Below are 12,526 nucleotides of genomic sequence, written 5' to 3'. Positions count from 1 at the left end.
CCGACAATGTAGTGTTAACTCCATTTAAAATGCAGCTCTGTGTGAAAAGCTGCTTTAACCTAGTGATCAAAGTGGAAGTGTTGTCTTCATAAGAAAAGGAAAAAAGTTAGACTTGGACCCATCTACAGTAAATTGTGGTGGTTACACTGTAATGAAGAATTCAGAGCAGGAAGTTATGTGCATTTTGACCTGGTTAGGGACTCTGCTGGGACTAAATCAGAGATAGACAAACAGAAACAGAGAGAGAGAGAGAGAGAGAGAGAGAGAGAGAGAGAGAGAGAGAGAGAGAGAGAGAGGGAGGGAGCGAGGGAGAGAGGGAGAGAGAGAAAGAGAGAGAGAGGGAGAGAGAGAGAGAGAGAGGGAGAGAGAGAGGGGGAGAGAGAGAGGGAGAGAGAGAGGAGAGAGAGATAGAGAGGGAGAGAGAGAGGGGAGAGAGAGAGAGAGAGAGGGAGAGAGGGAGGGACTACTCCTGAGACTCCTGACGCGCTGTATGGTTCAATTTTCACATGACTCAAACACTTCTAGGCAACTCTGACAAGGTGTACTCCTGGTCTGAGGAGTGGAACTATACTTACAGTGGATTACTAAACACAGTAAGTAAGATGAGGCTACTAGTATAATTTGATATCATTTCTGATGTTACCTTATAGCCTGGCAATGTTAGCTGTTTTACTATATTAAAAGCAAACATGGGTTGTTATTGTTGCTACTGCATATACCTGCCTGCATTCATGTATGTCTCTTCTTCCCTAGGCCATAACCAAAGGCCAAACCCATCAACCAGCTATTCTCAAACAGTTTGTCTCGATTCACTGCCCCCCATGCCAGTGTGCAGTTTCAGCCAGGATATCATCAACTTGATTTTCCAGCCTTAAGTCATGATGAGGACAAAGACGCTGGGCTTGTTTAACAAGGCTGTCATGTCGCACCTGCAAAAATGCTGTAGGATTTAAATCTTTCGGTGTGTCCCCAGGCAAAATGTTACTTCCTGGACAGTCCATTTGGTGCATTTTACTGCCTCTATGCATGTCAGTCTGTGGTTTGGAGATTTCTGGAGATGAAGTCATTTGCTCACAGGTACTGGACCTACATTACATTTCCTCTGCTGCAGTAGTGTACATATAGTTTTTATTGACAGATTATACTTTTAATTTCCTTTCACTACTGTAGCCTGCTCTGACATTTTAATTTCCCTTTTTACTGATAAAGTGTTTTATTCGCAAACATTTAATTAGACGCAGGGGCATGACCATCTGCCAGCTTGTCACAACATAGGGCTGGTGTATGTACATAATATAGCCCTCTGAACAGCAAATATTTACCGTCCAGATAACATTCAGTACAAATATGATGCCACACATTAAATATATGTCAAATTCTGTCTCTTTTTAGGGTCTCTCTGATTGCACCATGAACAAGAGGAATATTCTTGTAGTAGAGGACAACAATGCTGTGAATGTTCAAAACCTGACTCCATCTATCGAGCTCTGCTGCAGAGACAGCGCAACGTGTACATTATGTCTGGTGATAGACATAGACATAAACATCCATCTGGATAAAGTCATTGAGGATGAAGGCCACTCTGGATATGAGGAAGAGGATTATAGCGGGGAGACAGAGAGGAATTCAAACGGTAAAAACTAAGGCTACATGTAGCCTACTGTCACATTATCACTTGTCATTAAATGACCATACCGGTTGTTTTGTACGGTTAAATCCATTAATGAGCCTCTATGTCATTGTCTCCCAAAGTATACCACGTTAAGATAAGATAAAATAAGACAGACTTTTTTAATCCCACACTGGGATTAATGGAGGTTAATATAACTGGGGGTTAATGTATCAAGCTTTAAAATAATGTTCTACCACCAAGGCTGCTTATATTGTAATAGGTAACCCATCACAATGAACACATTCTTTTTATTAATATTCGGTCAAATTTACAATACCGTCACATGGAGTGGAAACTATTTTGAGCAGGTCCGAGATTTAACAGTAAGCTGCTGAGGAGCGTGTTGTAGGGTGTTGGGAATTCATTACTGGAATAATGCATGAGCAAACATGGAGGTTGTGACAAGGTTATCGTGAAATTAACAGTAGTTTGTTGTATTTGTGTAAATGGTTGATGTATTTCTGCCATGAACATTTCCTTGAAAACACTATAATAATGTAACTTTAACACCACAGAGAAATTTCATTTTTAGCTTTATTCTCATCGTTGATTGATCAACTTGGCTAAAATGTTTACTGTAATCAACTTGAATCTAGTGGAGTAAATAAGTCACAGTAAAACTCTATGGTCATTTTTGAAAAAAAATATATGTAGGCCTTCAATATGTTATTTATACTCAGTTCATAGTTAATGGGTTGAAACATGACCAAACACTGGTGTAGCGTGGGTGTTGGAAGTGAGTTAGCAGTGTTCTACAGGTGCGTTTCCATGAATTCTGAGCCCCACCTTGTTTCTGTTGCAACAGCGTCTGTGACAGTGTGTTACTACGCAGTACATACCCTGCCCATGTGCAAGAAGGTGGAGTTTACGGTTAATCATACAGCTCTTACTCTGCAAAACCAGGCAAAGGTACTGTAGACTCCCTGTACTGGAATATACAATCTGTACTGTCAATAGGGATGTACTATATGCACACTTCTGGGCATCTTGTCTTATAAACTGTTTGTGTGTGTGTGTGTGTGTGTGTGTGTGTGTGTGTGTGTGTGTGTGTGTGTGTGTGTGTGTGTGTGTGTGTGTGTGTGTGTGTGTGTGTGTGTTTGTGTGTGTGACTTCTATAGATTTCCGTGAAGATTACTAAGCCAGCTGGGGTTTCCTTCAGCAGCCAAGTGTTTGTTTATTCTACACCACCACCGCCACCACGAGAAGTTGTTTCTCCTTCTCTAGATGAAGGTATGACGTTTGGTCTTCTAACTACAAAGCACCTGTTGAACTCATAACTGGCTGCTAGTGACACATATTATCTGTCTTCAGTTTGCTCCCAGGAGTGGAAGGAACGTGTAGAAGAGTGTCATGGTGAGTAATCCCCTTCATAATACGTGTAATATGTGTTGGTTTTACTTGTTTAATTTCTGTATTTGGGGAAATTAACAATTTTTTTCTTTCCTTTCTTTCAGTGCCCAGTCTCAACTGTGTAATTGACCAAAAAATGAATTGGGTGGAGCTGCATTTTGGCAGGAATAAAAGCCCCCCCTCTGTGTGTGTCCAGTATGAGAAGAATGGTATATGTCAGGTCAGTGTTGGATATCAGTGCCTCATTTTGGGGCAGTCACAGTTATTCATTTGTGTTTTTTGCTTCTTTTTGTTTGTTTGTTTGTTTGTTTGTTTTTGCAGAGGTAAAGAAAGTATTCGGATAGCACAACAATGTAAAAAAGAGTAATGCGTTCAAAATAACACTTAAGTGAAAGTTCAAAGCATATATAGCGTATAATCTCAGAATGGGGCCTTTAGATGTTTATAAAAAAAACGACTGCATTATTATTACTCATGTATTTGGTAAAGCAATGCATCATATTTTACAAGCTGATCACGTTTTGTATTTTAAATGTTTGCAGAGAAGTATCCTGCAACAATATGCATTAGACAATAAGTATTGTCATTATTGATCAATCTGCCGATTAGTTTCTCAATTAATCCTTTTGTTAATAGAAATGTCAAACATTTGTAGAAAATGTAAATCACAATTTCCAAAAGGCCAACTTGGCATATTCTATTTGTTTGTTTTGTCCAATCAGCAGTCCAAACCCCAAATATATTAATTTTATTATCATATACAACAGAAAAAAAAAAAATGAAATAGAACCAGTGAATCAGAAAAGAGAAGGAGTTATGACCAAAAAAGTCATAAAAAACATATTCAGGCACTCAAGGTTGGTTACAAAAAATAATAGGCCTTTAATTGATTTGGCAACAAAACTCCACCACCGCGTGTCAGCTAGAAACTTCTCTGTCTGAAATTCAGTAGTACTATGAAGTAACATAAAATAGAAGTTGAGTAAAGTACAGGTTACCAACAGTACTTGAGTAAATGTTCCTCTCCACCACTGGCTTCTCACTCTCATTAAAGCCATGATGTGTTAAATGTTACTTTATAGATATGGAATAGGACGACCATCCCTCTGCATTCTGTGACCCCCTGCATGTGTCTTCAGGTACCATCACTTAAACATCATGATTACTTACGGCTACCACACCAACAGTGTTGTCTACACAGAACTTTATGATTGGTGTGTGTGTGTGTGTGTTGTTAGGTATGGGATGAGGATGATCAGAGGTCTATGCGCACTCAAAGCTGCCCCTTCATTAATAACACAGGTGAGATGTCACTTTCTTTCTGGTCTCAGTCCACAGGGTGAATAGTGGGTAGTTTACCATTGGTCGGCTGATGTTTCCTGTTTGTCTATTTTAGATTCTCTCCAAAGGAGCGTATGGCAGAATGTGTCAGTGTTTGTAAGCCAGGGACAAATGAACAACTACCACACAATGTTGTCATGGAACCTGTCTGCCCCCTGCAGGCTGGGGGGTGAAGTGTGGCCCTGCCAGAAAGAGAACAGCAGCTGCTGCAGAGAAATGAAGGGCTTTAGACAACAGCTGGAAAATGGCACATGGAGACAAAACAGCAAGGGGCACTGGGTAAGAAACTTTAATACTGAGGGTTGTATCCCTTGTTTTATGCCTGCCATTTTTGTTTTTGTTAACTTCAAAAGTATTTTTTTTCCCACACTTTAAAAAAAATCCTATCTGCTTTGACAGTGCCCCACACACACACACACACATATACATATTTATATATATATATATTCTGTATCAGCTTATCTCAACTTTTGATTGCAGCTGTATAATGTTTACACTGAGTGAACTATCTTTGTTGAACTATAATATTCAAGATGTCTTGTGCAAAACGTTATACACATTTACCCAATTTTCAACTGACATATTTGGTATCATTGGAAATTTTGGGGAACGCCTGGCTACACAGCATGAGTTGTTAATGACTGACCAAAGATGTATAATTGTGTCCTCTTCAGGAGACAATAAGGGTGTTTGAAGACATCCACGTTCAGCTCTCAACATGTGTGATGGTAAAGTATTCGCAACTGTCCTGTGAGTCATACAGTATATTTCCTTAGTTAGTGATGTTCAATAACTCATTTATGTTTATCCATTTATGCAGGTGGAAGTAAAGGGAATGGGACATGAGCTGGGTCCATTCTGTTTAAAAAACAGTGAGTCTGAAATTTGATCCTTAACACAAGCTGGGGCTGGTTGGGACTATTTTGCATATATACAGCACCTGTTCCTTTAACTTTTTATGAAAAGGGTTTTGTTTTGTACTAGGCCTACTTGCAGACGACAGGTCACGCTGGATTCTCCTGTTTGTTGGTGTAATGCTGCTGGTTTGCTTGGCTGTGCTCATGTTTTATCTCCTTCACGACTTTGTCAAGAGTGAGTTTTCCTTTTTTTTTCTTAGGCAATCACAGAAAAAATGTTTACTAAAACTGGGAATTGTGCATCAAGTGTGCATATATTTTACCCACATACAGTTTAAGGAATCAATTATTTGTGCACTGAAATTATACATATCCCTGTTGTGTATTTCTGCTCAGCCCTCTGGTATATTTACTTTTCATTTTCTAAATTTTACAGAATGGGCTTGGAGCTGGCATCATGGCGGATTTGTAAAGAGTGAGTAATTTCTTTTAATACTACTACTTGTAATAAAAAAGAATCATCAAGTCATGATTGAACAACTCTCTGACATCCCCCCCCATGTTTTTTCTCTCTAAAGTTGGCAGAAAGGGTCATATGGTGGTGTTGCTGAGCCCCCCAGATGTGGATGATGGTGTTTCGGAGTCAGTATGTCAGCTTGGCTCCCAGCTCTTTAACCAGGGTTTCAGTGTGTCTGTGGATCAGTGGAGCAGGAAGGAGCAGTGCACTATGGGGCCTCTGCCATGGCTGCACTCCCAGCTGCTGCAGCTGAAAAGCCTGGGCGGCCGAGTTGTGCTCGTCTTGACCCGCAAAGCCTTGGAGAGAGCAGAGGAATGGACCCATGGGAACAAAGAGGTTATCAAGATGAAGGGAGACAAGGGTCTCCCTCAGATATGTTCCCCTTACTCTGATGTGTTCACAGCCTCTCTATTCCTCATTCAAGCGGACAAGCAGCTGGGCAGAGCTGGAGAACGTTTTCTTCTGGTGAAATTGGACTCCCATCCAAGCATTGACAGGAGACTACCGGAGCTTTTTCAGGGGCTGCCCCTGTTCCAGCTTCCCTCTCAGATCCAGGCTTTGTTGTCTGAGCTCACTATGGGAAGGACAGGGAGGCGATCAGGTAGAAGGACACGGACAAGGTGGAAATGGAGTGCAAAGACCAAAAAGGGACAAGACCAGCAGAAGGCATCACACTGTAAATATGTTGGCCCTGAGAAAAACTTGGAGCAACGCCTTTGAAGTTCAGTTAAATTATTTTTGCATATTATTGCTGCTCTGTGAATATGAAAGACATGTTCATCCATATTGTGGATGAGATAAACATAGGTCACTAAAGGCTGACTGGCAATGATCTATAATGTTGTTATGGTCAAGAAATGCCATGAAATGACCAACAACAATACGTCCATTCCTCACTACTTTTTTCGACTACACTTCTCTGTCTGGAGTTTCCAGAACCCAAACCTGTTTATTTTTACTTAAGATGTCCTGTCTGGACTGCGCACCAAGACCCTTAGCAGACTCCAGTATGCCCAGAACTCTGCTGCCAAGGTTCTAACCCACACCAAGCCCTGGCAGCATTACATTCTCATCCTCCAAAAGCTCCACTGGTTGCCAGTCAAGTCATCACCTACAAGATACTCCTGCTCACCTACAAATCTCTCCATGGACTCTCACCGCAATACCTCATAGATCTCCTCCACCCCTACACTCAGTTACATTCCCTGCGGACCTCTGACAAGGACCTGCTGGTTCGCCCGCGCACCAGGTTGCGGACTTTTACGGACAGATGTTTGTCTGCCAAGGCTCCCACACTCTGGAACAGTCTACCACTCCACGTCTCTGCCCCATCCCTGCCCATGTTCAAAAAGCACCTCAAAAAAATTAATTTTCATTAAGTCCTTTGACCCCTAACCCCCCTCCCCCCCTATTTGTTAAGCGACCTTGAAAGGCGCTATATAAATCCAAGTTATTATTATTATATTATTATTAAGTAATTTCCTAACAAATGGCTGGACACTGCAGTTTTTAGAAAACGTTACTCAAATAGGAGTAATTTGTTAGGGACTATTTTCAGCTGCGGTTTTGATGTGTTATTGAACAGCTTGGCAGCAGGAGGAGTTTGTGGGACTGGCTCAAATGTTCATTGTCATGAAGGAAAATGTCACAAAGTGCAACAATGTCAAAAGTGTTTTTTGGACAATAACGGTGGTCTATGGCACAGAGGAATAAGTTATATAAGGCTTTGACTACACAGACTACTTTTTTCAGGATTAAATCATTGTTTGTCATTGTCTTCACATGGAATTTGTTGAGTGTAAGAAAAATATAGAATATGACCAGACTTATCTTTTAAGCTTTAAAATGTTTAACCTAAAATCTTACAGACTAATTCTATCCATGTACTGTAAGGCTTTCAACACTTGTCTATAAATAAATGTGCTTATTTTAGTGCATGGCGGATTTCGGATAGTGATTGGCCATCTCTGGGTGAAGGGCGGTGGATCTTATTGGTGCAATCTAGTGTCATTTTAAGGACACACAGAAGTACTTGTTAAAATATTCCACTACATCCCGGAGGGGCGGTGCTTTGAGAGTGCTGCATGCTCCGCCCGCTCGGGATGTTTGGTTTATTTTCTATAATCAAACACAAAGGAGTGTTGAAGTGTGACAAGTGCGTCTCGGCTGTATTCGCAGCATTTAAACTTTACTTAGGAGGACAGAGTTCAAACTCGACACACATAGAAGAGGTACAGTAAAACCCTTAACTTATGGCTAGCGTATTCAGGTCCACTTAAATGATTGCTTCGTTATTTGTAAAAGTACAGAAGTATGCTACGTACTCATAAATTATAGCTGTCAGGTTATTGTAGTGGAGTAGAAAGTGCAATGTAATGTCTCTTGCATGTAGTGAAGCAGAAGTATAAGTTGCATACAGTACAATTAAAATACAAAAGTGAAATAAGTGAGTAAATGTACTTAGTTACTTTCCACCACTAGTGCCACAAACAGACTCCCCAACTCTTTTTTTGTACCTGGTGGAGCTTCTTTTCTTTTTTTCAAGTGGAGCTTTTTTTATTTTAATCCCTCATCATATAGCCTACTTTATTCTGTCAGCCATCTGTTCTTAACTTGCAAGCATCATTAAACAAACCTGGGTGTGATATTTAGGAGAGAAACCTATATCTCTTGTGGACCTGATGGGACAGATAGGAGTAAGGATGCTTCACAGGAACCCGCTGCAGGCTGCCTGGCTTTGTTGTCTGTTGGCTGTTCAGGTGCACAGCTGTCCAGATACCTGCGGCAAGTGTTCAGGCCCAGAAAATGACCAGTGTGAGGAATGCAGAGCAGGATGGACACTCCATAATGACACCTGTGTAGGTACTGTATATAGAGCCTATCATCACATACATGTATGGCATAAATCATACACACTAGTGTTCTAAATGTATTTATGTTTTGATCTGTTTTAGACGTTGATGAGTGTGGCACGGAGCTGGGTATCTGTCCTACAAACAGCTACTGCTTCAATACAGATGGTTCCTTTGAGTGCAGAGGTCAGTGGTTTAGAATTGGAGGAAAAACACAACATGAAGGCTTTTTCTAAAGAAGTAGAAATTACAATGTCAGACGTGTCTTCAAGTTGTTTTGCTCTACCAGCAATCCAAAATATAAAGATATTAAATTTAAAGTGATATAAAAGAGAGAGAAGAAGCAAATCCTCACTTTTGGGAAGCTGGAACCAGTGAAAGATTGATATATTTGACTGATAAATGGCTTGAACAATTCATTAATCTGTTTTTTTAAATTGTTGTCTTTTCCTTTCTATTTAACTTCTCACTGACTGACTAATTGTTTCAGCACTAATCCAGGTGAACAGAGCCCCAAAACTGAAAACACAAAGCTTTATGTCTTTTTTTTTATCGCCAATCAGCATGTAAAAAAAGCAAAAAGCTTAAACTAGAATATTTTATTTTTTCAACTCTTGAGTTTTTCGTATTTGTATTATTATTATGTTTTGGGGTTGTCCGCCATCTCATTCTCGTAAACGTGATATCTCAGGGACGCCTGGAGGGAATTTCTTCAAATTTGGCACAAACATCCACTTGGACTCAATGATGAACTGATTAACTAATTAAATTAATTACTGATTAAAACACTTTTCTGGCCATATTCAACACGATAACTCAGGAAAAGAAGGGGATGCATTTGGTGGACATGGATGTAAACTTAATTGGTTGGCAGTGGCATACAACCACAAGGTGCTAACTCTAGTTTGGTCTTGACATACATTTAATCAATTATCAATGCCCTATTTTCCCCGCACAACATTTCCAATATTCCTCAAAATGTTTTGTTTTTCTAATATTTATATGATAACAAGATGGGTGTGTCCATGTATGTACAGTGCAAGGTATGTGTGTGTGTGTGTGTGTGTGTGTGTGTGTGTGTGTGTGTGTGTGTGTGCGCACTACCTACATAGCAGAGGCTTACTTTCTTTATAAAATTACACCCATTATAGATCATATTAATCATCCATATACTGTATTGTATAGAGCTCAAGCATCACTGCATAAACTCTTGTAACAGTAGATGAAGCATCTTTTAGCGTTCATACAAATGCTCACAAGGTAAGCCAGTCAGTTTTTGCAATAGTCTATTTGACGTTATGAAACAGGAGACATTAAATTACACACATCTACAAAATGTCAAGCATAACGCAGTAAAGTCCAACAAGTACTCCATTGTGTCCCCTGATGACCACTGTCAGTTACTACAGTCGTATACTTGTTCCCTTTTAATAGCTGCACTGGAGAGCCTAAATATTAAATAACGCTAAGGCACCTTTCACTCATATACATTGTTTTGTAAATAAAGAAATTAAATGGTCACTCTTTCCTCAGACTGTGACTCGGCCTGTGTGGGCTGTATGGGTAGCGGACCAGCACGCTGCCGGAAATGTGCCTCTGGGTACACACTGACAGGGTCCAAGTGTTTGGGTAATTGCTTAAAAAGAGAATATGTTTTAAGTATTATTTCATCAGCATGCATACATTATGTGCTCCTTGGGAGCTGCATTGATCTACAAGTCTCTGATGAGATGATATCTTTGTTTTTCTTAGATATAGATGAATGTAGTGACAGGGTACTTGCCTGTCATGGTCTGGATGAGATTTGTACCAACACAGAAGGCTCCTTCCGCTGTGACTGTGCTGAAGGATTCATCCATAGGGACGGCGTCTGTGTGAAGAAGCAGCAGCCTGGTGAGTCTCATCACACACAATCATGTGAACACCTAACCACACTGCAACCTCTCACATGTTTATCTCCCTTTGCAGGTGTTCAGGTGAAAGGTCTGTTTGAGGATATTCAGGATGACGAGGTGGAGGTGCTGCAGCAGATGATCTTCGGGGTGGTACTTTGCGCTCTGGCCACGCTGGCTGCTAAGGGGGATTTGGTTTACACATCTGTATTCATGGGAGCAGTGGCAGCCATGGCAGGGTACTGGCTTTCTGACAGGGGAGACCGTATGTTAGACAGCTTCTTAAAGGGACGTTAAAGCTCAAAAAGACTTTAACATTGTATGTCCAGATGGACAATGTCACACTTTTCTATCTGTAAGATCATTTATGGCAACATTTTAACAACCACTGAACCACCATGAAAATAATATAAAACCAAGTTCAGTATACAGACAGTAAATCTACCCACAATAGAAAAAGAACATCCCTTCTTTCATATTTGAAGCCTTTTAATGAAATCCAGGTTTTAGATGCAAATACCCAGAAGAAGTGACAAATCAGGTGACAGCTTCTTCTGTCCCTGCAGCTTATTTCTGTGTTGTCTGACTGACTATGGGAAATATTTTTTTTAATTTTCACCGGCTAGAATTGATCATGATTCTTCGTCCCTACACAGTTTTTAGATATCATCCTGTAATATCACAGAGATGGGCAACATGAGTGTGGAAGTTTATTCTTGACCTTGTAAATAGTAGTATGACAAAGTTTAATTCAATGTCCACTTACCAACTTTGTCTGGAGCCTTTCAACTGTATTTTACTGTCTTCATCAGTGGATGGTGTTTGCTTTGTTATCGTCACAAACTCCAGTAACTGATGAGGACCACAAGATGCAGTTGAAGACTTTTAAACGACTGTCCAGTTGTACCACTTTTCTGTAATGAGCTGGAAAGTGCTTTTTATTGTTTTCAAGCAGCTACCTTGTTCTGGCATTTGTAGCCACCAACAAACAATGGTGTCAATTGTAGCTTCAAGAATTTACAGCTTGCTTGAATTTGTTTGCAGAAACCATGTACTGTATTAGATTTACTTCTTATACTGTAACAATGGCACTGCATTTGTAACATGTACATTATACTATATAGTAATATTTCTAATGACCCTTTCCTCCACGTGTACACTGTAAACCCAGATTTACAGTAGTTTAGTGGTCACTACTTTACATTATTACATTACATGTCATTTAGCTGACGCTTTTATCCAAAGCGACTTCCAATTAAGTGCTTATAACCCTGAAGGTGCAAACTTCAGGTGCAAAAAAAGCAGCAAGTGCAAGTATATTAGCTTTAAATAAGCAAAAATACAAAGAGACAAGTGAAAGTACAGCTTCAAGAAATATATATATAATAAAAAAGAAAATCTTACTTACTTATTCTTTCATGTTTTGTTAAAAAACAAAATTATTACTAAATCACATTAGTTGTCTGTAATGATCAGCTTCAGTATGCAGTGCGTATTATTAAGCAGAGATAACTAAGGATCTTAAGATTCTGTATGGGAGGGGTGGGTTCATTTGAATTGTTCTTGGCTGAAGCGATGCAAAGGCTCATGGGGAAAAAAATATGTTCAGAACAGTTTCTGTCCTAGTTAAAGTGTGTTTTTATAATGTTCTGTTAATGTTGGGCATGCATTTATGTTTAGTTTTAGTTTTGGTTGATTTAGGATTCATGTTATCTACATTTATTGTTGTACCACAGGGGTGGCGAACCTGTGGCTCTTGAGCCGTATGCGGCTCTTTGCCTGCTCCTTTGAGGCTCTTACTGTGTGCTGTGTTATTGGTGGGTTTTGTTTTGTTACTTTTTTAAACATTTCAGATAAGTAAAAAAAAAAGCATTTGAATGCATCTGCCAGTACATTTGCCAATTATTTTAAAATAAAAAATAATGCAGCAGAGTTTTTTTATGGACAGATTCTGCAACCTGAGGAAAAACAGCGGCCACAGATCACCTTCCTCATTAACCCTTTTACTGCTGAATCAGATTGTTTGAAAGCCCCTCTAGTGACAA

The 12,526-nt window shown here is 39.8% G+C and overlaps 2 protein-coding genes across 2 annotated transcripts; both read left to right on the top strand.

The window, feature by feature from the left end:
* Nucleotides 1-1,026: 1,026 nt before the first annotated feature.
* Nucleotides 1,027-6,457, top strand: il17rc (interleukin 17 receptor C). Its single transcript, XM_028575049.1, has 14 exons — nt 1,027-1,077; nt 1,393-1,633; nt 2,478-2,581; nt 2,791-2,902; nt 2,984-3,025; nt 3,127-3,242; nt 4,105-4,161; nt 4,261-4,324; nt 4,419-4,642; nt 5,038-5,091; nt 5,184-5,235; nt 5,360-5,455; nt 5,657-5,695; nt 5,799-6,457. Exons 1-14 carry the CDS (start codon nt 1,027-1,029, stop codon nt 6,455-6,457), a joined length of 1,911 nt encoding a protein of 636 aa, XP_028430850.1.
* Nucleotides 6,458-7,857: 1,400 nt separating this feature from the next.
* Nucleotides 7,858-11,752, top strand: creld1a (CRELD disulfide isomerase 1a). The gene is made up of 6 exons (XM_028576205.1): nt 7,858-7,968; nt 8,497-8,599; nt 8,692-8,775; nt 10,123-10,218; nt 10,342-10,482; nt 10,558-11,752. The coding sequence occupies exons 4-6, from the start codon at nt 10,149-10,151 to the stop codon at nt 10,776-10,778; spliced, it is 432 nt and encodes a 143-aa protein (XP_028432006.1). The 5' UTR covers nt 7,858-7,968; nt 8,497-8,599; nt 8,692-8,775; nt 10,123-10,148; the 3' UTR covers nt 10,779-11,752.
* Nucleotides 11,753-12,526: the final 774 nt, after the last annotated feature.

This window comes from Perca flavescens, chromosome 4, assembly GCF_004354835.1.
Source record: "Perca flavescens isolate YP-PL-M2 chromosome 4, PFLA_1.0, whole genome shotgun sequence".
NCBI lineage: Eukaryota > Metazoa > Chordata > Actinopteri > Perciformes > Percidae > Perca > Perca flavescens.
The sequence above is the reverse complement of the archived record's forward strand: the minus strand, read 5'-3'. Positions and strand labels throughout refer to the sequence as shown.